Below are 26396 nucleotides of genomic sequence, written 5' to 3'. Positions count from 1 at the left end.
TGGTTGCCTTCCTCTGGACCCGTTCCAGCTTGTCAACCTCCTTCTTGAATTGGGGTGCCCAGAACTGGACACAATGCAGAGAAGAGTGGTACAGTTACTTCCTTCAATCTAAACACTATATTCCTATTGATGCATCCTAGAATTGAATTGGCTCCCCCCCCCCCCCACACTGCTGACTCATGTTCAGTTTGTGGTCTACTAAGACTCCCAGATCCCTTTCGCATGTAGTATTGTCAAGCCAGGTGTCACCCATCCTATATCTGTGCATTTCATTTTTTCTGCCTACTGTTTAGGTGGAATCTCTTCTCCTTCACTTTGAACCCATGACTCCTGGTCCTAGTCTTTGGGGCCGCAGAAAACAAGCTTGCTCTCTCTTCGACTTGACATCCCTTCCAATATTATGTCACCCCTTAACCTATTCTTCTGCAGGGTAAACATACCCAGTTCCCTAAGCTGCTCCTCATGGGGCAGTGATGGCAAACCACAGAACCTCCTCATGGGCAGTGAGCCTTTTAGTGCCGAGTGGAGCAAGGAAACTGCATCACAGGACGCGCTTGCACCCATGCCCCTTCCACGCCCCACCCTGCCCCCTGGAATGCCCCAGGAATGTTCTGAAACACCTCCCTCGAACACCCACCGCCCACGCCTGCGGAGACGCGTGCCCTGGTATCCGCAGCACCCTAAGCCCTCTTGGCTGCCAGCGCTGCCAAGTGACCAAACTGGGGCAAGCAGCTTGCGTGCCCACAAGAGAACTCTGAGTGCCTTACTCGGCACCCGTTGCCATGAGTTCACCACCATATCATAGGGCATGTATTCCAGAATTTGACTGACCGACGGTTGCGGCTTCTCTGGACCCGTTCCAGGTGTCAATATCTTTTGAACTGCGGTGCTCAGAAATGAACACGGTACTCCTGGGTGAGGTCTGATTAATGGAGTAGGGTAAAGTTTCCCCTTCAGTGGGTGTTAGACCCTGGAATTTTCCCACTGCAAAGTGATTTCATAGACGGTTTTGTGCAGTACTTTGCCGCACCCGGCTATTCTTTACCCCTAGCTATGTGCTGGGTACTCATTTACTGACCAAGGGAATGGCTGGCTGGCTGAGTTGACCATGAGCCAGCTGCCAGGATATCTGACCGGGGGGCTCAAACTCCTGACAGGTAATGACGGCAGTGCAAAGGACTTAACTACTACATGCAGCGACTCGCCCAATGAAAGAGCAAGAATGGGTACAACTTCGCCTTAATCTGGACCCTATATTCCTATTGATACAGCCCAGAATCGCATTGGCTTTCTTGGTTGCCGCATCACACTGCTGACTCACGTTCAGTTTGTGGTCTACTAAGACTCCCAGATCCCTTTCACATGTACTATTGTCAAGCCAGGTGTCCCCCGTCCTGTATCTGTACATTTCATTTTTTTCTACCTGAGTGTAGAATCTTACATTTCTCTTTGTTGACATTCATTTTGTTAGTTTTGGCCCCGCCCTCTCGTCATTCCAGGTCTGGCCCTGACTTCCGAGGTATTAGCTACCCCTCCTAATTTGGCAAATTTGATTGGCAGGCCCTCTATTCCATCATCCACGTCACAGAAACAGAACAGAAAGGAGATCCTCTCCTTTTAGAACTATTTAAATGGACGCTCAGGGGAAGCTTTTCATGACCTAAAGGGGGAGAATAGGCTGGGTCTGCAAACTGTGACTCTCCAGATGTTCATGGACTACAATTCCCAGCAGCCCCTGCCAGCACAGCCAATGGGGATTGTAGTCCATGAACAACTGGAGTTGCAGACCCCTATTCCATAGGTGTCAAACTCACGGCCCTCCAGATGTCATGGACTACAGTTCCCATCATCCCCTGCCAGCATGATGCTGGCAGGGTGATGAGCTGTAGTCCATCTGGAGGGGCGTGGTGTACCATTCTCTCAGACTCGACAGCAACCTGGACGGAAAAGCGTCCTGGCCTTTTAAACGGAGTGGGATGTTGTGGCATAGGGCACAGATGTCAAACTCGTGGCCCTTCAACAAAGAGAAATGTAAGATTCTACTCGGGTGAAAAAAATGAAATGTACAGGTACAGGACGGGGACACCTGAAGCGACAATGAGTACATGTGAGGATCTAGGAGTCTTGAAGTAGACCACAAGCTGAGCGTGATCAACAGTCATGTTTAACCAAGAAAATAATCACGATTCTGGGCTGTATCAATGGGAATGGAGTCTAAATTGAGAAGTGGTGTACCATTCTACTAAGAACCCTGATAGCATAGTAGTTAAGTCCTTACACTGCAGCTCCTACGGTCGAGTTTAGCCTCCAGTGGATTGAATCTAGCAGCTGGCTCCTTGGTCCAACTCAACCAACCAAACATTCCTTGGTGGAGTAAATGAGTACCTGGCACGGGGGGGTGGGAACCTGCGGCTCTCCAGATGTTCAGGAACACAATTCCCATCAGCCCCTACCAGCATGGCCAATTGGCCATTACGGAAGAACTGATGAAACGGATTCTGAACATCTGAGCCACCCTGACTTCTTTATAGCTGGGGGTAAAAGGCCGGGGAAAGCAATGGCAAAGTACTGCACAAAAAATAGGACATCTGTGCCCTATTCCATAGCATCCCACTCTGTTTAAAAGGCCAGGACGCTTTTCCGTCCAGGTTGCTGTCAAGCCTTGGAGCACAGGTGTCAAACTCACGGCCCTCCAGATGTTATAGACTACAGTTCCCATCATCCCCTGCCAGCATCTATGCAGCGGAGGGATGACTATGATCCTAACATGGAGGAGCCAGTAACACCTGTCTCGAGAACGTCCTTCTCATTGCCTTCACAGTCATCCTCCCTCAGCTACTTTTATTCAGTTTAAGGGCGGCGTCTATACATTTCTCGTCCGCTCACAACAACCCTGAGAGGTAGGCCAGGCCGACAAAGAGCAGCTCCCGGCCCAGAGTCTACCAAGGAGCTCCGGGGCGGAGTCGCAACTTGAACCCGCGGCGTCTCTCCGCTCACCCTTCGCTTTGCGTCCAGGTTTGGTCCGAGCCGGGCCGCTCTTGGGCTTCTTCTGCTTCATCTTCCCCCCCGGGCCCGAAGTAGGCCCCGGGGTCGCTTCCCGCTGCTTAGCAACGGCTCGCCTCGCAAGGCCCTCTGGGAAAAGGGCGCCAACGGCGGTGGAATCCCCGGGCCGGCGTCGAACTGCAACCCCCAGAAGGCTCTGCAAAAGCCCGCCCTATGAAAAGGGACTGCCCATCTCTATGGCAACGGAGAGCCGCCCTCCCCGGGGTCGGTTTCCCGGGAGAAGGGATGAGACGACATCCGGTTCTCCTCAACGGTCATTAAATGCCCGCTCGGAGAGAAAGAAAATTCAAATGTTGGACACTTGACGGACGAGCGGCGTAAAGACTCCATTTCCCACAATGCACTTCGCACCCCTTCAGAGAAACACGTCACTGCCCTTTCTTCATAGTGCCGATAGCCTGTCCCGTTATTCTCTCCTCCCCCTATCTCCTGAACTCCATTTCCCGTACTGCTCCACGGGCACTTCCGGTAGGCGTCTCCCAAACAGCGCCTCTTCTCCATTCCGCGCCTCTGGACCCGGACTTCATTTCCCGTGAGGCCACGCGGCAGGGAGCCGCGCACTTCCGGCGGGAGAGCGCGCGCGGCGGCTGCTGGGAGCGACTGACCGGCGGCTCCTTCCAAGAGGGCGGGGGCCGGATCCTGCCCGCTCCCCGCCCCTCGGTCTCCGCCCGGCCTGCGCCGCTCGCCATGTCCGCCCTGGAGAAGCAGCTGCAGCTGGGCCGCCTGCCGCCCCGCCCTCCGGGCCCTGCTGGGGGCAGCGGCCAGGCCTTGCCCAAGATGCGCATGGGGTAGGAGAAGGGGGGGGGCGCATGTGTGGGCATGACGTCATTGGGCGGGATGGCAGGTGCGGGGGAACCGGGAGGGGCGTGGCTTCTTGCAAAGGGTGACGTCAGGGGGTGTGGCTGCCGCTCTTCCCAAAGCAATGAGGGTGCATGTGTAGGGTGGGGTGCACCTTTGGGGGGGCAGTATATTTGCCAGGGGAGGGCTGATCTTGGCCAATGATTAGGAAACATAAAGAAATAGGGAGTCACTCAAGGTCATCTAGTCCCACCCCAGCTGGCCTGGGAAATTAACGACTCTCGTTCATCCCACCACCACCCTCCAATGTACCCTGGCTCTAGAACACAGGTGTCAAACTCGTGGCCCTCCAGATGTAATGGACTATAGTTCCCATCATCCCCTGCCAGCATGATGCTGGCCGGAGGGATGGTGGAGGCTTTGTAATCCATCTGGAAGAACTCCACAATTGTTGTCTCTAGAGCTGAGGTAAGGCTAGGCTCTCCAGATGTTCAGGAACTACAATTCTCAGCCCCTACCAGCATGGCCAATTGGCCATGCTGGTAGGGGCTGATGGGAATTGTAGTTCCTGAACATCTGGAGAGCCGCAGGTTCCCTACCCCTGCTCTAGAAGGACAGTGCACGAGGATGGTGTTCAGAGCACGCCGTAATAGGTGCTGGCAGTCTGCACAACAATCTTCCAAGGTAGCAAAATGTAAGCAAGCGAATCTGGGGCACTTTTAATTAGGTTTTACTCAAGGGTCACCGCTTGGGACTCAGTTGCTGGAATGAAGTGTTAGCTGGCGAGGCGTGTCGAGTAGTCATTGCAGAAAACCACGCTGGTGGCGTGGCTCACAAAGCCGGTCACTGTCATCATCCTGTTGGGTGTGGGAGGATAGCTGAGATTGAAAAGACAATTTCCTGCCTCTGCCGGCACCTGCAGTTCACACTTACTCGTGATCTACCTTACACTTTGTACTTTGAATGCTTACTCCTATCTTTCACCTAGTACTTTGAATGCTTATACCTACCTTACATCTATCACTTTGAATGATCCTCTTTGATCTGAGATTGCAAATGCCTTAACAGACCAGGTGCTCTGGAGCAACAGCCGCAGAAGGCCATTGCTTTCACATCCTGCATGTGAGCTCCCAAAGGCACCTGGTGGGCCACTGCGAGGAGCAGAGAGCTGGACTAGATGGACTCTGGTCTGATCCAGCTGGCTTGTTCTTATGTTTTTAATGCTTACATCTACCTTACACTTACTACTTTGAATGCTTTCATCTACCTTGCGCCTAGTATTTTTAATGCTTACACCTACCTTACACCTAGTACTTACACCTACCTTACATCTAGCCTATGAATGCTTACATCTACCTTACACTTACTACTTTGAATGCTTTCATCCACCTTGCATGTAGTATTTTTAATGCTTACACCTACCTTACACCTAGTACTTTGAATTCTTACATCTACCTTACACTTACTACTTTGAATGCTTGCATCTACCTTGCGCCTAGTATTTTTAATGCTTACACCTACCTTACACCTAGTACTTTGAATGCTTACACCTACCTTACATCTAGCACTTTGAATGCTTTCATCTACCTTGCGCCTAGTATTTTTCATGCTTACACCTACCTTACACCTAGTATTTTTAATGCTTACACCTCCCTTACATGTAGTGCTTTGAAACCTTACACTTAGTACTGCTTCCCTGGGGCTCCCAAGTGTGATCCTGGCAAGATTTGCTCCCAGATTCTAGTTCCATCTCTGGAGTGGCATGCCCTTCTCTTGCGAGAGGGTGGAATGTGTGTCACAGAGGGGGCTTTTCTTACAAAGAGTGGGGGATGCTGCTTTTAAAGTTGTGGGGGTGGGCGGGGGGGGGGGGTTGGTGTCAGGGTGTGTGTGTGGCTGTTTCCAGTTGTGAAACCGGGCGACGGGGGGATCACTGGTTTATCCTTTTTTTCTATGTAGGAGTCTCCTTCCTTGGAGGTTTTTAAAGAGAGGCTGGATGGCCATCTGTCAGGAGTGCTTTGATCGTGTGCGGGGGGTTGGACTGGATGAATGCTTACACCGACCTTACATCTAGTAAGGTCTCTTCCCTCTGGTCTCTTCCAACTCTATGATTCTAAGGCAGTGATGGCGAACCTTTTCGAGGCCGAGTGCCCAATTTGCAACCCAAAACCCACTTATTTATCTCAAAGTGCCAACATGGCAATTTAACCTGAATACTAAGGTTTTAGTTTAGAAAAACTGGTTTGCTCTGAAGCGTGCGTTACTTGGGAGTAAGCTTGGTGGTAGTTGTTGGCTTTGCTTTGAAGCAACCATGCAACTCTTCGAACGGGTGAATCACGACCCTAGGAGGGTTTACTCAGAAGCAAGCCCCATACCCAGCAACCGAGCTTACTCCCAGGTAAAGGATCGCACTTTAGTTCTTTGCATGAAAATCAGTGGGGTTTAGCAGCGCTTAACAGGGTTACCTACACTGCTTCCCCAAAACTCGGTCTTAGGTTTAATGCTAATAATCGAGCCCAGTGGCCCAGGCCAGCCTAGATGTGTGTGTGTGTGTGTGGGGGGCGATCCCCCCCCCCCCACATGATGAACTCTGTTTGTGCATGCCCACAGAGAGGGCTCTGAGTGCCACCTCTGGCACCCGTGCCATAGGTTCGCCATCACTGTTCTAAGGTCTGGTGGGCTAGGTTTGTCTCTTTAAAAAGAGATGTGGTACCATAAAACTGGAGATGCCAGGTATTGAACCGGAGAACTTTTGCATGCTAAGCAGCTGCCCCTGAGCCATCACCCCTCCTTAAACACACATGAACCAATATTGTCTGCTCAGACTGGCAACTGCTCTCCAGGGTTCAGCCTTTCCCATCACTTCTTGCCCGGTCTTTTTAGCTGTCCGGGGGTCGAACTGGGGACCTTTTGTGTGCCAGTCAGATGCTCTACCCCATAGGTGCCAAACTCGCGGCCCTCCAGATGTTATGGACTACAGTTCCCATCATCCCCTGCCAGCATGATGCTGGCAGGGGATGAAGAGAAGAAGAAGAGTTTGGATTTATATCCCCCCTTTCTCTCCTGCAGGAGACTCAAAGGGGCTGACAATCTCCTTTCCCTTCCGCCCTCACAACCAACACCCTGTGAGGTGGGTGGGGCTGAGAGAGCTCCGAGAAGCTGTGACTAGCCCAAGGTCACCCAGCTGGCATGTGTGGGAGTGCCCAGGCTGATCTGAATTCCCCAGAGAAGCCTCCACAGCTCAGGCGGCAGAGCTGGGAATCAAACCCGGTTCCTCCAGATTAGATACACGAGCTCTTAACCTCCTACGCCACTGCTGCTCCTGATGATGGGAACTGTAGTCCATAACATCTGGAGGGCCGCGAGTTTGACATCTGTGCTCTGCCCCTTTAGTGTGGTGTTTCAAAAATGTTCTGGAGCCCATTGACTGGAGCATACTGTGTGAGGAAGAGGAGGAGGAGGAGTGAAGGTCCCGAGAATCTCATACCAAGATCCTGGCAAATTTTACATCGAGTAACATGATAGAACAATCCCATACTACTAGGTTGTGGTGGGTTTTCCAGGTTGTATGGCCGTGTTCCAGTAGCATTTTCTCCTGACGTTTCGCCAGCATCTGTGGTCGGCATCTTTAGATGCAGGCAAAACGTCTGGAGAAAATGCTACAGGAACACGGCCATACAGCCCGGAAAACCCACCACACCCTAGCGATTCCGGCCGTGAAAGCCTTCGACAATACAGTCCAATACAGTCCTATATTATTTTCACAAATTATGTGACAATAGGAACTGCCTGGGCAGAAGAGCCACATGTTTGCTGGGGCAGTGAGTTTTCAAAGGTCAGTAGCAGTGGATGCTCAACTGGTACGTTCCCCCAAAGAGGGCACTCGGTGGATAACAGCTTCCTGGTGATCCCTTGTCCAAAATTTGTCCAGCTGTCCTCAGCCAGGACAAGAGCTTCTTCAGCTCTGGCCATGGCCTGATGCAATTCTCTGGGTCAGTGCCGGAGGGCGTCTCTGCCCACAAATGGCCCAGATCCAGCGCACACTATCAGTCTTGAGTTCAGATTCAGAAACAGCACACCTATCCCAACAGTTGAAGCTGATTTCGACCAACGTGGAGGAATCTCTCCGGCAGCGAGAGCAAAGGAGGAGGAGGAGGAGAAGAAGAAGAAGAAGAGGAGGAGGGGGGGAGGGGAGGGGAGGGAGGAGTAGTAGTTTGGATTTATACCCTGCTTTTCTCCCCCGTAAGGAGATTGAAGGTGGCTTGCAAGCTCCTTTCCCTCCTTTTCCCCACAACTGACGCCTTGGCTCATTCCGCACATGCAGAATAATGCCCTTTCAAACTGCTTTCAATGCTCTTTGTAGCTGTGCGGAATAGCAACATCCACTTGCAAACAGTTGTGAAAGTGGTTTGAAAGCGCATTATTTTGTGTGTGCGGAAGGGGCCCTTGTGAGGTAGGTGGGGCGGAGAGAGTTCCGAGAGAACTGTGACTTGCCCAAGGTCACCCAGCAGGAACCCAGGAGTGCGGAAACACATCTGGTTCGCCAGATAAGCCTCTGCCACTCAGATAGAGGAGTGGGGAATCAAACCCGGTTCTCCAGATTAGAATCCACCTGCAGGTGGGGCTGAGTTCTGAGAGAACTGTGACTGGCCCAAGGTCACCCAGCAGGAACGTAGGAGTGCGGAAACACATCTGGTTCGCCAGTTAAGCCTCTGCCACTCAGGTGGAGGAGTGGGGAATCAAACCTGGTTCTCCAGATTAGAATCCACCTGCGGGTGGGGCTGAGTTCTGAGAGAACTGTGACTGGCCCAAGGTCACCCAGAAGGAATGTAGGAGTGCGGAAACACATCTGGTCCGCCAGATAAGCCTCTGCCACTCAGGTGGAGGAGTGGGGAATCAAACCCGGTTCTCCAGATTAGAATCCACCTGCAGGTGGGGCTGAGTTCTGAGAGAACTGTGACTGGCCCAAGGTCACCCAGCGGGAACGTAGGAGTGCGGAAACACATCTGGTTCGCCAGATAAGCCTCTGCCACTCAGGTGGAGGAGCGGGGAATCAAACCCGATTGTCCAGATTAGAACCCACCTGCTTTTAAACACGACACCACATTGTGAATCCAGGTGTGGTCCTGATAGATCTCAGAATGACAAGTTGATCTCTAGACTGCAGAGAGCAGGTTCTCTGGAGAAAACGGCTGGTTTGGGTGGGTGAGGGGCTGTTATACCCTCCTGAAGTCTCTCCCCTCTCCAAACCTGGCCCTTCCCTGGTTCTGCTCCCAAATATCCAAGAACTCCCCATCTCGGACTTGGCAGGCGTGTCTGGATTCTTCCACCCAGCTTTGCTGAAGCCGGAGGTTCTTCCGAAGACACGGGCCAGCCGATAAACTCAAAATCAATCCGCGACTTCATTTATGCTCTTCGTTTTCCGGAGCTCGGCTGCTGCCGTTTGCAATTCAGTGAGCCGTCCGGAATCTCTGGAGAGACAGTCTAATAACTTTGACGCGTGCATTAAAAGTGGAATGATTTATGTTCTCGGGGTGCCCGTAAAGATGCCAGTTAGTAAGCTGGAGGACTAGGAGGCAAGGAGAGCCGGGTTCGAATTCGCACCAGGCCGGGAAGGAAATGCATCTCTTCCGCACGGCACGCTGAGGCGATGGGGAAGGTGAATGCAAGTTTAGGTTGCATTCATATAAACGAAAACTAGGCCAGGAGAGGTAAGTGTCTAGATCATTGATGGCGAACCTTTTTGGGACCGAGTGCCCAAATTTCAACCCAAAACCCACTTATTTATCACAAAGTGCCAACACGGCAATTTAACCTGAATACTGAGGTTTTAGTTTTGAAAAAACAATTGGCTCTGAGGTGTGCGTTACTCAGGAGTAAGCTTGGTGGTAGTCGGTGGCTTTGCTTTGAAGCAACTGTGCAACTCTTCCGGGTGAATCACGAAGCAAGCCCCATTGCCAGCAACCGAGCTTACTCCCAGGTAAAGGATCGCGCTTTAGTTCTTCACATGAAAATCAGTGGGGTTTAACAGCGCTTATCGGGGTTACCTACACTGCTTCCCCAAAACTAGGTCTTAGGTTTAATGCTAATAATCGAGCCCAGCAGCCCAGGCCAGCCTAGATGTGAGGGGGGGGGGCACTCTGTTTGCACGTGCCCACAGAGAGGGCTCTGAGTGCCACCTCTGGCACCCGTGCCATAGGTTCGCCACCACTGGTCTAGATCCGTTGCTCTCTGTGGCCCCTTCCGCACATGCAGAATAATGCACTTTCGATGCACTTTGCAGCTGGATTGTACTGTGCGGAATAGCAAAATCCACTTGCAAACAGTTGTGAAAGTGGATTGAAAGTGCTTTATTCTGCATGTGTGGAAGAGGCTTGTGTTAGTCTGGTCTCATCAGGAGATTGAAAGGGCGTAGGCTGGCAGGACCAGATCTAGAGGATCTATCCCTTCCCCATCTCGACGTTCCCCATTGCGGTTTTGATAAATATTGTGGGCAGCATAAGACATTAAATGGGACATTTTGGTGGGGTTTTGCGGAAGCCGCGGATGATATGTGACGGCCAGCAGACATTATAGTAAAAGTTTAGGAACTCAGAAATGATTAAAATATATGTATAGTGTTGTATACTATCAACATGTTTTACCTTTTACTGGAGCAGCAGTGGCGTAGGAGGTTAAGAGCTCATGTATCTAATCTGGAGGAACCGGGTTTGATTCCCAGCTCTGCCGCCTGAGCTGTGGAGGCTTATCTGGGGAATTCAGATTAGCCTGTGCACTCCCACACACGCCAGCTGGGTGACCTTGGGCTAGTCACAGCTTCTCGGAGCTCTCTCAGCCCCACCTACCTCACAGGGTGTTTGTTGTGAGGGGGGAAGGGCAAGGATATTGTCAGACCCTTTGAGTCTCCTGCAGGAGAGAAAGGGGGGATATGAATCCAAACTCCTCCTCCTCCTCCTCCTCCTCCTCCTCCTCCTCCTTCTTCTTCTAATGCCATAAACATGCACAATTTCTTTTTTGAAGTTAAAATAAAAGGAAGAAAAAATGCAGACTTCTCTGCTATAAAGAGAGGGCCAAAATTTTTTTTGATCGATTTCCAGATCACAGGGGGTGCCTCGTCCCTAGCCCTAGCGATGTGGAAGGGATAGCTGTATGGAGGTCTAGAAAAATAAACAAGGAAGCATTGATGGATTTGGGTGTGTTTTGCTTGTAGAAGAGAGGATTTTAAAAATCTGTTTAAATCACTGTGTCTGCCTTTCTCCCTTGCAGAGCTCAAAATGGCTTATCGCGTAAACAAAACACAAAAATAAAATAACAGCAAAAATATAAAAAAACGAAATTGACAACTAATATTCTGGTTTGCAGTAAATTTAACCAGATTTGATCCTAGATAAAACTGCCTCTGAGGATCGAAATGAGGGAACCAAGAGCCCCTCCCTGGAGAGGTTGTTCTGTAACGGTGGGGCCAACACCAATAAGGCCCTTCCTTGTATGCTGATCTAAAGAGCTTACCTGGCTGATTTTAATTAATGGTCAGGAATATATGAGAGATGGTCGTTCAGATACCCCTGTTCCAAGCCGTGTGGGACTGTAAAGGATTTCACTGTAAGCCGCCCTGAGTCCTATGGGAGGGCGGTATATAAACCAAACCAATGAATGAATGAATGAATGAATGAATGAATGAATGAATGAATGAATGAATGAATGAATGAATGAATGAATGAATGAATGAATGAATGAATGAATGAATGAATGAATGAATGAATGAATGAATGGAGAAACGATTCTCTGCTCAAATCCCCCAACAACTGTCACAAGTGGAACACAAGAGCCAGCGAGGTGTAGTGGTTAAGAGCAGGTGGACTCTAATCCGGAGAACCGGGTTTGATTCCCCACTCCGCCACACGAGCGGTGGACTCTTTAATCTGATGAACAGGGTTGGATTCCCTGCTCCTCCACATGAAGCCTTCTGGGTGACCTTGGGCCAGTCCCAGTTCTCTCAGAACTCTCTCAGTCCCACCTGCCTCACCAGGTGTCTGTTGTGGGGAGAGGGAGGGAAAGGAGCTTGTAAGCCGCTTCTTTAGGTCCCTATTGGGGAGAAAGGTGGGGTATAATTGGATAAAATGTTTTTTAACAATAATTTGTTATTGATTTTCTTGGAATAGTTATACAGAAGAAGATAATAAACAGAATAACAAGAAAAACATGTTTTTGAGTCATCCTCACTGAAAAAATGCTTCTCACTTCTCATCAAACTCAGATTTTGACTCTCTGACCCGAGTTTCAACAGATGCTAGAGGAAGCTAATAAAACCTGTTCCCCGATCTCTCTGGGAATACCTGTGGATAGACTAATTGTAGCCCAGTACCTTTATCTCCTGGCTGAGGCCCGGTGGCGTAGAGCAATCACCTTAGCTAGGTGTAATGCCCTGCCTTCCTCCTTTAGCCTTGGACGCCACCTTGGAATCCCACATAAAGAAAGGAAATGCCCGTGTGGCATGGGTTCTGTGGAAACAGTATCTCATATGCTGTTGAATTTTCCTTTTTATGAGATAGGTAGGAAGAAGCACATAATCCCCTTCCTGCATGGAAGTGAAGGCATTACAGATAAACAGAAGGTTATATATCTTTTAAACAGCCACAACTACGAGCTGTTGGAAGTGGTGGCTAAATTTTTAAATGGTGTTATTTTAACTCGTCAGAAATTGTAAAGTTGTAAAGGCTGTTATTATCTTGCTAAGTTAATCTTAAACAATTTATATGCCATTAGGTATTCAAATCGAAATCGACTCTCTGGCCCCTTCCGCACATGCAAAATAATGCGTTTTCAAACCACCTTCACAACTGTCTGCAAGTGGATTTTGTTATTCCGCACAGCTTCAAAGAGCACTGAAAGCAGTTTGAAAGTGCATTATTCTGCATGTGCGGAATGAGCCTCCGTTTCCAAAGTTTATCAGTTTTGCATCTTACTTCATCCCCCCAAGTTTCCATATTTTGGCAACTCTCGGTCTTTCAACTAAATGCTATTAACACTTTGGCAGCCGTTAACATATACAGACAGACTTCGTTAACTGTCTTTGGAAAAATTTCAGGAAGAATACCAAGTAATTATTTTAGCAGCACGAGGAAATTTAGTTGGGGTAGCTACTACCCCAGAGGACAGAGTCAGAATTCAAAATGACCTGGACAGATTAGAGAGCTGGGCCAAAACTAACAAAATGAATTTCAACAGAGATCAATGTAAGATTCTACATTTAGGCAAAAAAAAAATGAAATGCACAGATATAGGATGGGTGACGCCTCGCTTGACAACACTACATGCGAAAGGGATCTGGGAGTCTTAGCAGACCACAAACTGAACATGAGCCAGCAGTGTGATGCGGCGGCCAAGAAAGCCAATGCGATTCTGGGCTGTATCAATAGGAGTTTAGTGCCTAGATCAAGAGATGTAATTGGGGTGTTGTGTGGTTTCTGGGCTGTAATTGTTCCTCTCTGTTCTGCATTGGTTAGACCTCACCTGCAATATTGTGTCCCGTTCTGGGCACCGCAGTTTAAGAAGGACTTTGACAAGCTGGAACGGGTCCAGAGGAGGGCAACCAAAATGGTTAAAAGATCTGAAATCCCTGCCCTACAAGGAGAGACTTAGAGAGCTGGGTCTCTTCCAACTCTGTGATTCTAGTCTTGAATTCTGTTTTGCTTTTTCGCATGAACCTCCACCCAGTATTTTTTAATTCTTTTACAAGTTCTCCCCGTGTGAAAGAAGGATGCTTTAGGTCCCTATTGGGAGATAATTAGATAAAATAAAATGTGTGGGGCTTTTTTGTTTTTTTTTGCTTTGAAGCATCAAATCTCTGTTTTGCAGGCCCGGACGGAAGCGGGACTATTCTCCCGTCCCTTGGAGCCAGTATTTCGAGTCGATGGAAGACGTGGTGGTGGAAAGGGACTCCGGCAAGGATATATCCTTTCTCTCTCTCTCTCTCCCAGTTTAATTGTGTTTGCCGTGGGAGTCGTTTCGGAGCTCAATAGAGGGTTCCTTGCAAGAACAAATGCTCTTTCTCTTGTGCGAAACGCTAAGTGTCAGGATGACGGATCGTTTGCGCTGCTGCCCTTGCACCCTTTCCTGGAGTCTCTGCAGAGGAACTGTGACCCTCGTTTTGAAAGCGGGTTGTGTGTTGTTTACTCTGGTTTGCAGGTTCAAAAGATGGCCCCCGCATTTCACTGTCTGCGAAATAATCATAGCGGGTGTGGGGGTGGGGGGATTATTTCAAGGCACTGTGTGTATATTCTTGGTGGTTCTGTCGGCCTCCTAAGATTTCAGATGTGAGGGAGGCCAAGTCTTCAGAGACTCCCTGTAGAATCAACCACTTCCTGTGTGGCGGTCCCCCCCCCCTCGCCTGGGCCCTTTGGGCGGTGTTTCCTTCCCTCCTCCCTAACCTGGGGGTTGGTCTCCTCAGACGATGACTTTCCCAATTGGCCCAAGGGGCCAAGAAACCACCGCACCCACAAAACACTGGGTGTACGGGCAGCCCTCGCCCACGCCACCCTCCTCCTAGTAGGTCCCCTTGCCTCCTGAGCAGCAGTGGCGTAGGAAGTTAAGAGCTCGTGCATCTAATCTGGAGGAACTGGGTTTGATTCCCCGCTCTGCCGCCTGAGCTGTGGAGGCTTATCTGGGGAATTCTGATTAGCCTGGGCACTCCCACACACGCCAGCTGGGTGACCTTGGGCTAGTCACAGCTTCTCGGAGCTCTCTCAGCCCCACCTACCTCCCAGGGTGTTTGTTGTGAGGGGGGAAGGGCAAGGAGATTGTAAGCCCCTTTGAGTCTCCTGCAGGAGAGAAAGGGGGGATATGAATCCAAACTTTCAAACTGCTTTCAGTGCTCTTTGAAGCTGTGCGGAATAGCAAAATCCACTTGCAAACAGTTGTGAAAGTGGTTTGAAAACACATTATTTTGCGTGTGCGGAAGGGGGCTTAGATAAAATGGATGGAATATACTTATCCTTGAGATATTATAATGCTAGATTTTAGAGAGCTGGTTTTCACAGTAGAACTTTAATCTTTCTTGACTTGATTATTCTTGATAAAGTTGGGCATTGAACCCAACCAGATTTCTTGGTAGTTTTTCCCTCTTTCCCTCTTTCTTCATTTCCTTTCTCTGTTCGGTTCTCTTAACTTCCTCTTGTCAGTTTAAGAATCGTATTAGAGATCTACTGAGGTTTTGAGTGACGTTAGTTACGACGGGTGGTTATTAATTGCGACATAGATAGCCAATTTCTATTTTAAACTGTACTTTTCTATATTGTGGGTTTTGTACTTCTTTCTTTCTTTCTTTCTTTCTTTCTTTCTTTCTTTCTTTCTTTCTTTCTTTCTTTCTTTCTTTCTTTCTTTCTTTCTTTCTTTCTTTCTTTCTCTTGTTTTTTTCCTTGTCTTATCAATCAATAACCAATTAAAAACATTTTAAAAAGAGAGGATTAATTTAAAACGTTTTGGGGCTGGAAGTAAAACATTTGGGGTTGAAAACAATGTGGAACTCCATGGGGGAAAAATTTTATTTCATGCCTCAAAATGTTTTAAATGCATGTATGGAAATCCCTCCGTTCTCCTCCCTCATTCAACTGATATCTGATACCCACTGCTATCCTAGCTCTGCGCCCTTCTTCTCTTTCCAATATGTAGCAGAGTTCACAGGCCCTTTGTAGTGAGCCAAATTTGTCTATGAAGTGTGCTGGACTTCCCAGTTTGCAACTCAGGGCTCAGCGGTATCTCCCAAAGGTTTTGGGGACTGCAAACGGGATTGGTTCAGATCTGCGTGAGAGTTGGGTATGAATATTATTCTGAGCAGAGAAGCTATGAGGGTAGGAATTTTCAGCAAAAGAACGGAAAGGGCTCATTTGGCATCTTGGACTCAAACGTCTCGGTTTTGGTTTCTGCCTTTTCCTTTCTCCTGTTCGTGTTACAACCTCTTTAACTGTCCGCACACTTTTCGAATTTACAAGAGTGGAACCGAAGGGCCCGTCCTGCTCCTACTACATGGCGGAGGCCATTCCGCTCTTTCCTGGGCTGTGTTCACTGTAAGTAAATCCTGAGGAATGAATGTGTGTTCTTGTGGCAAAATGGCCACAGCGCACACCGACAACTTCATCGCTACGTGAATGTGTGTTGAGGGAGAGTTTATTTTAAAAGCAAGAGCCCCCCCTCCCCCAAGTTTGGTCCCCACCTTTATTAAAACTCTGCACTTACAAGCAGTCTTCATGTGGTTGGGGTAATTTAAGTACAACTGTTGTGTTGGTTGGGATTTGGCTCGTTTCGTACCTGCTTTGGCTTGTTGGGTCTCTAAGGTGCTACTTAACTTGAATCTTGCTCTCCTATTGTAGACCAACCCAGCTGCACACAGGAAATAAATCTCACATCTGTTGACTTTTTCCCCATCTAATCTGGAGGAACCGGACATGATTCCCTGCTCTGCCGCCTGAGCTGTGGAGACTTCTCTGGGGAATTCAGTGTAGCCTGTGCACTCCCACACACGCCAGCTGGGTGACCTTGGGCTAGTCACAGCTTCTCGGAGCTCTCTCAGCCCCACCTACCTCACAGGGTGTTTGTTGTGAGGGGGGAAGGGCAAGGAGATTGTAAGCCCCTTTGAGTCTCCTGCAGGAGAGAAAGGGGGGATATAAATCCAAACTCTTCCTCTTCATTTGGGATATTATGTGCTGTCTCAGATAAAGATGTTAATATGGTCTGTTGATGTGCAGCGGTCTAGAAAATTGTATGCTTCCTCATTAGAATATAGTCCCGAACGAATATGAGAATTATCATTCATTTTCATGTGCTGCCTTTTTCAAAACCATTCTTTTATGCATTGTTGAACACAGTACTTTAATACAAGAGCATTTGTAGTCCATTGTATTTTTCACAATACCTAGAACCAGGGGGCATACATTGAAAATGCTGGGGGGGAAGGATTCGGACTAATAAAAGGAAACACTTCTTCACGCAACGTGTGATTGGTGTTTGGAATATGCTGCCACAGGAGGTGGTGATGGCCACTAACCTGGATAGCTTTAAAAAGGGCCTGGACAGATTTATGGAGAAGTCGATCTCTGGCTACCAATCTTGATCCTCCTTGATCTGAGATTGCAAATGCCTTAGCAGACCAGGTGCTCGGGAGCAGCAGCAGCAGCAGAAGGTCTTTGCTTTCACCTCCTGCACGTGAGCTCCCAAAGGCACCTGGTGGGCCACTGCGAGTAGCAGAGTGCTGGACTAGATGGACTCTGGTCTGATCCCGCAGGCTCTTTCTTATGTTCTTACGTTCTTGCTTTCAAGCTTTCAACCCAATTGGGGGCAGCAGGGCTAGGGCTAGCAGCACCTGGTCTGCTAAGGACTCAGGCAGTGCAATCTACAACAAAGAATGTCCAACTTGTTGAGTTCTGTGGCGGAGACATATACAATCTGTGAACATCTTTATTTGAGATACAGTAAATGATTTTCATTATCAAGCAAGAGGCTGAACTTTCCTGGGCCATTTTTTTCTCCTTTCGCACAGTCCCATCAGCCTTTCCAGATCCGCCTTTCCCTGTTTCTCTGCCCTCCCTCCATTTTCACCCTGCTTGCAAGACGGCCTCAGGGCCATTTTGACTCCTGACCCACATTCTAAAAACCACCAGTTTAGCTGGAGCTGAGCTGGGGGTCAGATTCCACACCGGACAACACATTTTTTCAGCGGCGCCCCCGTTTTGTAAGCTCAGGCTCCTGTTCCTGCTGGATTTGTGTAGATTTTGATTGACCCGATTCCGCTGCTGTCTTTGCGGACTATTAAAAAAAAAGTACTCGAGCGGTGCTGTGACCTCGGTCCTTTCTTGCCAAACTGCCCTGAGCCTCCAAAGGAATCTCCTCCCACTTAACGCTGCTTTGCACCCGAGCAGTTCTAAGATTCCCCCAAACCCCATAATTCAGGGGTAGGGAACCTTTAACACTCAAAGAGCCATTTGGACCCATTTTCCATGGGAAAAGAAAACACTTGGAGCCGCAAATAATTTTTGACATTTAAAATAAAGATAACACTATATATATTGGGTTTTTTTACCTTTTACTCCGCTCATTCTGAGAACCGCATGGATGCATCCGCCCTGCTGCCTGCCAGGGGCTGAGGCAAAAAATGAAGACCAGCTGACTTCAGCCTTGCCGAGCCACCGGGAAAGCACCAGCCTGCTGCTCCAGCCATGGGGCAGGCAAGAGGGGAAGCCCACTTGGCAGCGGCTGACCCAGCTGGCCACAGGGCAGTTGAGATGGCAGCCCGCCCTGCTGCCTGCAGAGGCCCGAGGCAGGGAATGGGCAGCAGCTTGGCTGCGTGGAGCGGGCAGCATGAGGTCCAAGGGCAGAAGAGCCGCATGCGGCTCTCGAGCCGCAGGTTCCCTACCCCTGCCATAATTGCTTCTACGGCATCATTTGGGCCGTCAAAAGGTGGTTCTCTGCAGACAGATCCCCCCCCCCCTTTCTCGTTCGTTAAGAGTCCCTCCACGGGAATCGTTTTCAGCAGCGCAGAGGTTTTTGTGTGTGTGTGTGTGTTTGCTATTCAATTGATTTTCTGGAACAAAAGGCCTACATTTAAGGGGGGGGGTTGAGCCTTTCAGCTCACAATGCCACTCGATCACCGGAGCGCCAGAAATAAACACATTTGCATAACAGTGTTCGACGGCGAGAGCAAGCTGCCAAGAAAACACATAAGAACTTAAGAACTAGCCTGCTGGATCAGACCAGAGTCCATCCAGTCCCTCTCTCTGCTACTCGCAGTGGCCCACCAGGTGCCTTTGGGAGCTCACAGGCAGGATGTGAAAGCAATGGCCTTCTGCGGCTGCTGCTGCTCCCGAGCACTTGGTCTGCTAAGGCCTTTGCAATCTCAGATCAAGGCAGATCAAGACTGGTAGCCATAGATCGACTTCTCCTCCATAAATCTGTCCAAGCCCTTTTTAAAGCTACCCAGGTTAGCAGCCATCATCACCTCCTGTGGCAGCGTATTCCAAACACCAATCCCACATTGCGTGAAGAAGTGTTTCCTTTTATTAGTCCTGATTCTTCCCCCCAGCATTTTCAATGGGTGCCCCCTGGTTCTAGTATTTTCGTGAGATTTCATGAGATGCGGATACGGAGAAAGCGTCGAGCGGAGCGGCGAACAAAATTGTCGGATGAATCCTGCAAGGGTGTGAAGTGTGTTTTCGCGTCGTCTGGTCTTGGAAGCCGGCCAGGCATTCTTTTCTCTTTAAGAATTGAGTGCCAGGGGCCCTTGGACAAGCCCTGCTGAGCTTCCGGGCTTGAGCCCAAAGCGGGACGCTGCCTGTGCCCAAAGCTGCCGTTCGTTTGCTCTCCTTCTGTTGCGTTGGCCTTCCGCAGCTGTCTCCGGACTCCGTGCCAACCTGCCCGTCTTTTGTTTTAAGCTGCTAATGTGGACCGAAAAGTTCTCTTTCTCCGGCTAGTCAGCTCTCCCCTCCCACTATTCGGGCACAAAGGGCTTTCCTCCAAAGCTGTCATGAGGCTCTGCGTGCCCCCTGCGGCCGTGGAAGATTCCTGGCGCTGGCGGAGGGTGCCGGAAGGTGCCCGACTGACCCGTGAGATTGTTTTATTCATTGAATTCATTTATAGGCTACCTTTCCCCCCAATGGGGTCCCAACAGTGGCTTCCATAATTCTTCTCCGTTTTCTCCTCACAACAGCCCTGTCAGGTAGGTTAAGCTGAGAGAGTCCAAGGTCACCCAGTGAGTTTCCATGGCATGAGTTGAGATTTGAACCTGGATCATTAACAAATTTTTTTAAATTAAATGTAATACCCCGCCCTTCCCAGCTGAAGTCACGCTCTTCCGGATAGTCGTCCGATACTCTTGACTGCAAGACAACTCTGCATGTTTTCATCAGCTCTGTATGTCCTGCCGTGGCGTAGGAGGTTAAGAGCTCGTGTATCTAATCTGGAGGAACCGGGTTTGATTCCCAGCTCTGCCGCCTGAGTTGTGGAGGCTTATCTGGGGAATTCAGATTAGCCTGGGCACTCCCACGCACGCCAGCTGGGTGACCTTGGGCTAGTCACAGCTCCTCGGAGCTCTCTCAGCCCCACCTACCTCACAGGGTGTTTGTTGTGAGGGGGAAGGGCAAGGAGATTGTCAGCCCCTTTGAGTCTCCTGCAGGAGAGAAAGGGGGGATATAAATCCAAAGGGGGAATATAAATCCACAGCAGTGGCGTAGGAGGTTAAGAGCTCATTTTCTAATGTATCTAATCTGGAGGAACCGGGTTTGATTCCCAGCTTTGCTGCCTGAGCTGTGGAGGCTTATCTGGGGAATTCAGATTAGCCCGCACACTCCCACACACGCTAGCTGGGTGACCTTGGGCTAGTCACAGCTTCTCGGAGCTCTCTCAGCCCCACCTACCTCGCAGGGTGTTTGTTGTGAGGGGGGAAGGGCAAGGAAATTGTCAGCCCCTTTGAGTCTCCTGCAGGAGAGAAAGGGGGGATACAAATCCAAACTTTTCTTCTTTCCTTTCCTTTCAGGCTGCTATCATTAACCGGATTCAGTGCAGGATCGTGGCTTTGGATCTGAGGGGCCATGGTAAGTCACGTTTTTGATGGGGGGGATGACTCCCCGATTTTCCCACGGCAGAAGATTCCCACCCTGCCCTGCCTCAGATTTTTGATTTCTTGACGTCGTTTTTCTGTTGCAGGTGAGACAAAAGTGAGGAACCCGGAAGACCTTTCTGCCGAAACCATGTCTAAGTATGTCACTTCCTTCCTTTCCTGTTGTTGTCACTGGTCTTTGGGAAGGGAACCGTGGCTGAGTGGCAGAGTGTCTGCCTGGCAGACAGTGTTGGAGTTCACCGCACAGAGAAGTGGCTAGCCCACCGCTGCCACCGCGTGAAAAGAAAGAGGGTGGGTGGGCTGCCCACTCTTTCTAGTCACTTAACCCGCTTGAGAACACACAGGGTTCCTCAGAAACTAGGGTACTCTGCCGCCCTGAGCTGTGGAGGCTTATCTGGGGAATTTGGCTTTCGTTACACTCCCACACCACGCCAGCTGGGTGACCTTGGGCTAGTCACAGCTTCTCGGAGCTCTCTCAGCCCCACCTACCTCACAGGGTGTTTGTTGTGAGGGGGGAAGGGCAAGGAGATTGTCAGCCCCTTTGAGTCTCCTGCAGGAGAGAAAGGGGGGGATATAAATCCAAACCTCCTCCTCCTCCTCCTTCTTCTTCTGGCTGGCTGTTAGGAAAGCAGTTCTCGCCCTTTAAAAACACTTCTTCTGCCCTCGTTTGGCACACGGCCTCGGAGCACGACGCCGCTGAGTCATGAAGGTGAGAGAGTCCTTTGAGCAGATGGAGGCGTGAGCCTCCCCGGGGTGAGCCCATCTGTGCCGACACTTCCTGCTCGTTGTGCGGCGGCAGCTTCCGCACGCGCGGCCGGGGGAGATGCGACACGCCAAGTTGGCTTTCTCAGCTTGGGCAAGAGCGACGGATCAGTCGAAACGGCTCTTGGTGCTTTTACTGTAAATTTCGTTGTGCGTGCACAATGACAATAAAGGCTTACTTCACGGATTATTTTGTTTTAAATGTTGCATCTGTCCTTCAGCGAATCTAGATGTGTATGGGCTTTCTTGGCGGCAGCCAACAAGGCCAATGCGATTCTGGGCTGTATCAATAGGAGTCTGGTGTCTAGATCGAGGAATGTAATTGTACCTCACCATTCTGCATTGGTCAGACCTCACTTGGAATACTGTGTACAGTTCTGGGCACCGCAGTTCAAGAAGTATATTGCCAAGCTGGAACGGGTCCAGAGGAGGGCTACCAAAATGGTCAAAAGCATAAGCATAAGCATTTTATTGTCATTGTGCACGCACAACGAAATTTACAGCAGCATTCCTCAATGCTTACAATTTCAGACTCATACCCCATCCTCACTTTCCCCTTCCTCCACCCATCCCTACACAGCCCCAAACACATCAACACGAAGCCACGGAGTTCAGCATAGCCACAGCTCTAGAGCAGAAGCTGTCTCTAAGCCTCTTTGTCCCAGTTTTGATAGACCTGTATCGTCTGCCGGATGGTCACAGTTCAAAAAGAGAGTGTGCCGGATGAGACGGGTCTCTTGGAATATTTTGGGCTTTCTTTAGGCTTCGGGAATTAGAGAGTTCTTCCAAGGAGGGGAGAAGGCAGCCGATAATCCTCTGTGCAGTAGTGAGTCACCCTTTGGAGGCGCCTTCTTCCTATCTGCCAGTGTGCAACTGGAGAATCATACACAGATGCAGTAGAGTTCAGACACTCTCTATAGCACAAGCGGTAAAAGGACACGGGAGTTTTCCATTCAGTTGTTGCTTCCTTAAAAGTCTCCAGATAGTACAGTCTTTGCTGGGCCTTCTTAGCAACCACCGCCTTGACAGTCATAATGGCCCACAGGTGAAGTCCTCTTTAATCATAACGCTTAGAAATTTAAAAGTGTGGAGTCCATGCCTTATGAGGAGAGACTAGAGATGCTGGGGATGTTTAGTCTGGAGAAGAGAAGGTTAAGGGGGGGGACATGATAGCCGTGTCTAGATATTTGATATTGGAAGGGGAAGGGAGAGTCCTGTTGCTGAGGGAGCTTGAGCTTGTTTTCTGCTGCTCCAGGGACCGGGACCAGGAGTCATGGGTTCAAGGTGCAGGAAAACAGATTCCCATCCTATAGAAACATCAGGAAAAAGAACTAAGACAGTGAGATCCGCTCCCTCAAAGGTGGAGAGTCTCTCCCTGTTTGAGAGTTCTGTTGGTGTGAGCCGTGAATTGTCTATATGAATGGATACCTGGTTGTTACATTAATTTTTCTACTACCACACTATTAAAGAGGTTTTTTTGTACTTTGTAATATCGAGGGTTTTGCTGAGCGGGGTGTAATATATTTTCCTCCCCGTTCCAAAACATTCTGGAAAAAGACCCCACCACCGGGAGCTGCAAGTCAGCGTAGGGAATTCCGAGTGAGACAGGCTTGTGGGCTTAAGGCGTGGCAGGAAACTGTGTGGCGATCCACTTGGCCCATGCCACTTTGCGGCACGCTGGTCCCAAGGTTAAGAACATAGAGAGCGAGCCAGCTGGATCGAGACCAGAGTCCATCTAATAGTCCAGCACTCTGCTACTCGCTTGAGTGGCCCACCCAGGTGCCTTTGGGAGCTCACGTGCAGGAGGTGAAAGCAATGGCCTTCTGCAGCTTTTGCTCCTGAGCACCTGGACTGTTAAGGCATTTGCAATCTCAGATCAAAGAGGATCAAGATTGGTAGCCAGAGATCGACTTCTCCTCCATAAATCTGTCCAAGCCCCTTTTAAAGCTATCCAGGTGAGTGGCCATCCCCATCTCCTGCGGCAGCATATTCCAAACACCAATCACACGCTGTGTGAAGAAGTGTTTCCTTTTATTAGTCCTAATTCTTCCCCCCAGCATTTTCAATGGATGCCCCCTGGTTCTAGTATTGTGAGAAAGAGAGAAAAATTTCTCTCTGTCCACATTTTCTACTCCGTGCATCATTTTATAGACTTCAATCATATCCCCCCTCAGGTTCAGAGGGAACAGCTCAGTGGTGGGATTCAGCCGGTTCGCACCACTTCGGCAGAACCGTTTGTTAAAATGCTGCTTGTAAACAAACTTATTTGAATTCCACCACCGGAACCGGTTGTTAAATTATTTGAATTCCACCACCGGAACCGGTGCTTCGAAGCACATCTCCCGCAACCAGCCCAACAGGATTCTTGGGCGTTTCCTGGCCCGCCGTTGGCATGACATTTTAAACTGAAGGTGGAAGTGACCCGTCTGTCAGGAGTGCTTGCCGAAGGGGTCTGTTTGCAAAGTATTACTGTCCCCTGCCCTTTTCACAGATTAAGCTCTTCAAAGCACTCCCCGTTTCCCCCAAAACGCTCCGTAGCAAGAGTGACATTGCAGCCCGTTCAGAGATTGAAGAGAGCGATCCTGCTCACGTGTCCATCTTTGCAGGGATGTCGGGAACGTGGTGGAAGCCATGTATGGAGACCTGTCTCCTCCCATCATGCTGATTGGACACAGTATGGGCGGGGCCATCGCTGTGCACACGGCGGCAGCCAACGCGGTGCCCAGTTTGTTGGGCTTGTGCATGATCGATGTGGTGGAAGGTAAGTCTCTGCGGATGTGCCAGACGGCTCTGGTCGTAGCATCGGGAGTGTCTTATCGCTGTCGGCTTCACTTTGCAGATTTGCCCTGTGCTGTGTTTCTTCTCCTGTGCCACCCTCTTCCTTTGTCGCGTCTGTTTTTCAGGCACGGCCATGGACGCCCTGAACAGCATGCAGAATTTCCTTCGGAGTCGCCCGAAGACTTTCAAGTCCCTCGAGAATGCCATCGAGTGGAGGTGAGAGAACAACTCCCGGCACCTTCATGCCTGGCGCGATCCGGGCTACGTGTGCTGAGCTGAGGTTGCTTCAGCCAAGCTTTGCTGTAAAGTGTTGTCCTGTGACAGGTTCTCCTGGTAATGAGAGGGCCAGCGTGGCGTAGTGGTTAAGAGCTGCTGGATTCTAATCTGGAGAACCGGGTTTGATTCCGCACTCCTCCACCTGAGTGGCAGAGGCTTATCTGATGAACCAGATGTGTTTCCACACTCCTACATTCCTGCTGGGTGACCTTGGGCTAGTCCCACAGTTCTCTCGGAACTCTCACCGCCCCACCCACCTTACAAGGGGTGTGTTGTGGGGAGACGAAGAGAAAGGAGCTTGTAAGCCGCCTTGAGGGAAAAGTGGGGTATAAATCCAAACTCCTCCTCCACCATCACCACCTCCTCGTCTCCTTCTCCTTCTCCTTCTCCTCCTCCTCCTCCTCCTTCTCCTCCTCCTCCTCCTCCTTCTTCTTCTTCTCCTCCTTTTCTTCTTCTTCTTCTTCTTCTTCTCCTTCTCCTCCTCCTCTCCTTCTCCTCCTCCTCTCCTCCTCCTCCTCCTTCTTCTCCTCCTCTCCTTCTCCTTCTCTTCTTCTTCTCTTCTTTTCTTCTTCTTCTTCTTCTTCTTCTTCTTCTCCTCCTCCTCTCCTTCTCCTCCTCCTCTCCTCCTCCTCCTCCTTCTTCTCCTCCTCCTCCTCCTTCTTCTTCTTCTTTTCTTCTTCTTCTTCTTCTTCTTCTTCTTCTCCTCCTCCTCCTCCTCCTCCTCCTCCTCCTCCTCCTCCTCCTCCTCCTCCTTCTCTTTCTCCTTCTCCTTCTCCTTCTCCTTCTCCTCCTCTTCTTCTTTTTCTTCTTCTAATGGTTACTTTCCTTCTCCGCAGTGTGAAAAGCGGACAGATCCGGAATCTGGAGTCCGCCCGAGTTTCGATGGTTGGCCAAGTCAAAGAGTAGGTCCCGCTCTCTGCCGTTGTCTTACACTTTGTTCGTGCTCAGATTTTGCATGAGGTAGCGTTTGGGCGGGTAGGAGGGGCGGGGGAAGGATCCCTGTCGGGGGCAGGGATTTTAGCAACAGGTTCCCATGGTGGTGGGATTCAAACTGTGTTGTAGCGCCAATGGGGCTGGGCGGGGCACGACGGGGGCATGGCCGGGCATTCCGGGGGTGGGCCATTCTTGGGCGGTGGTGTGGCAAGGACGCAGCCGCTGCGCCGGTCCTTGGGCGGGAAATGAATGCCCGCAGGCGCAGGCTGCCACACACGCCGGTGCATCTCCTGCTAGACTGCTCCAAGTTCTGCATGCTACTGCTGAGAGGAGGGGCGTAACTAAGGCAAAAACCACGTGGCAAAATCACCAATTAGTAACCCCCTCTCGGCACACACAAATAAGTAGTAACCTACTCTCGGGAACCTGGGAGAACCTGCTGGATCCCACCTCTGCCTAAAAAAGATGTCGATCCCTCTGGATCTTTTCCAGAGGTCAGTAAACAACACCCCCCCCCCCAGAATAAATCCATACAATCTAATTTACTGCCCAGTATATTATATATACAAAAAGCAGAAACAAGTTATTAAAAATAATACATTCAAATAGATTTTTCAGTTTAGAATTTCAAACTAAAAACAATGGATTCATTTACTTTAAAAAGAACAACGAATAGTATTCCCGTAGGTATTTAAGATTTATATTGTAAATCCTACAAGTTTCCCTATTGACCAGGTTATTTTTTCCACAGAATGCCACTTGGCAGACCTAATAAATAACATATTGTTAGTAAACAGTTATCAATACTTTTTTTTAAGTGAAAATTTTATTGGTTAATAAGGAAGGAAGAAAGAAAAAACAGAAAAAAAGAAAATACAATAAGCAGAGTATTAAAAATACACAATTTAAAATAGAAGTTAACTATCTATGTCACAGTTAATAACTGCTTATCGTAGCTAACATCACTCAAGACCTAACTAAATCTCTAATATTATTCTTAAACCAAGAAAAAGGAGTTAAGAGAAACAAACAGGGAAAATAAGAGAAGAAAGAGGAAAAGAGGGAGAGGCTAACATGAAATTTAGTTGGGTTCAACACCCAACTTTATAAAAATAATCAAATTAAAAGAGCTGAAACTTCTACTGTGGAAAACTAGCTCTCTAAAGTCTAGCGGTATAACATC

General features: G+C 49.4%; 2 protein-coding genes across 2 annotated transcripts in view; one reads left to right on the top strand and one right to left on the bottom strand.

The window, feature by feature from the left end:
* The window catches only part of C2CD3 (C2 domain containing 3 centriole elongation regulator), a 127801-nt gene extending 124626 nt beyond the window's left edge, over positions 1 to 3175 (bottom strand). Inside the window, exon 1 of the mRNA XM_048493000.1 lies at positions 2998 to 3175. Within this exon, the coding sequence (XP_048348957.1) occupies positions 2998 to 3058 (61 nt within the window). The 5' untranslated portion in view covers positions 3059 to 3175. The remainder of the gene's footprint in view (positions 1 to 2997) is intronic.
* Positions 3176 to 3633: 458 nt separating this feature from the next.
* Positions 3634 to 26396, top strand: part of LOC125430557 (protein phosphatase methylesterase 1-like) — a 31638-nt gene continuing 8875 nt past the window's right edge. The window contains 8 exon segments of the mRNA XM_048492540.1: positions 3634 to 3851; positions 13717 to 13810; positions 15831 to 15923; positions 20381 to 20438; positions 20551 to 20602; positions 23833 to 23987; positions 24130 to 24220; positions 25117 to 25182. Coding sequence (XP_048348497.1) covers positions 3751 to 3851; positions 13717 to 13810; positions 15831 to 15923; positions 20381 to 20438; positions 20551 to 20602; positions 23833 to 23987; positions 24130 to 24220; positions 25117 to 25182 — 710 coding nt within the window. The 5' untranslated portion in view covers positions 3634 to 3750.

The sequence above is a fragment of the Sphaerodactylus townsendi genome, linkage group LG04 (genome assembly GCF_021028975.2).
Source record: "Sphaerodactylus townsendi isolate TG3544 linkage group LG04, MPM_Stown_v2.3, whole genome shotgun sequence".
Lineage (NCBI taxonomy): Eukaryota > Metazoa > Chordata > Lepidosauria > Squamata > Sphaerodactylidae > Sphaerodactylus > Sphaerodactylus townsendi.
Note: the sequence above shows the minus strand (reverse complement) of the source record. Positions and strands in the feature narration are given on the sequence as shown.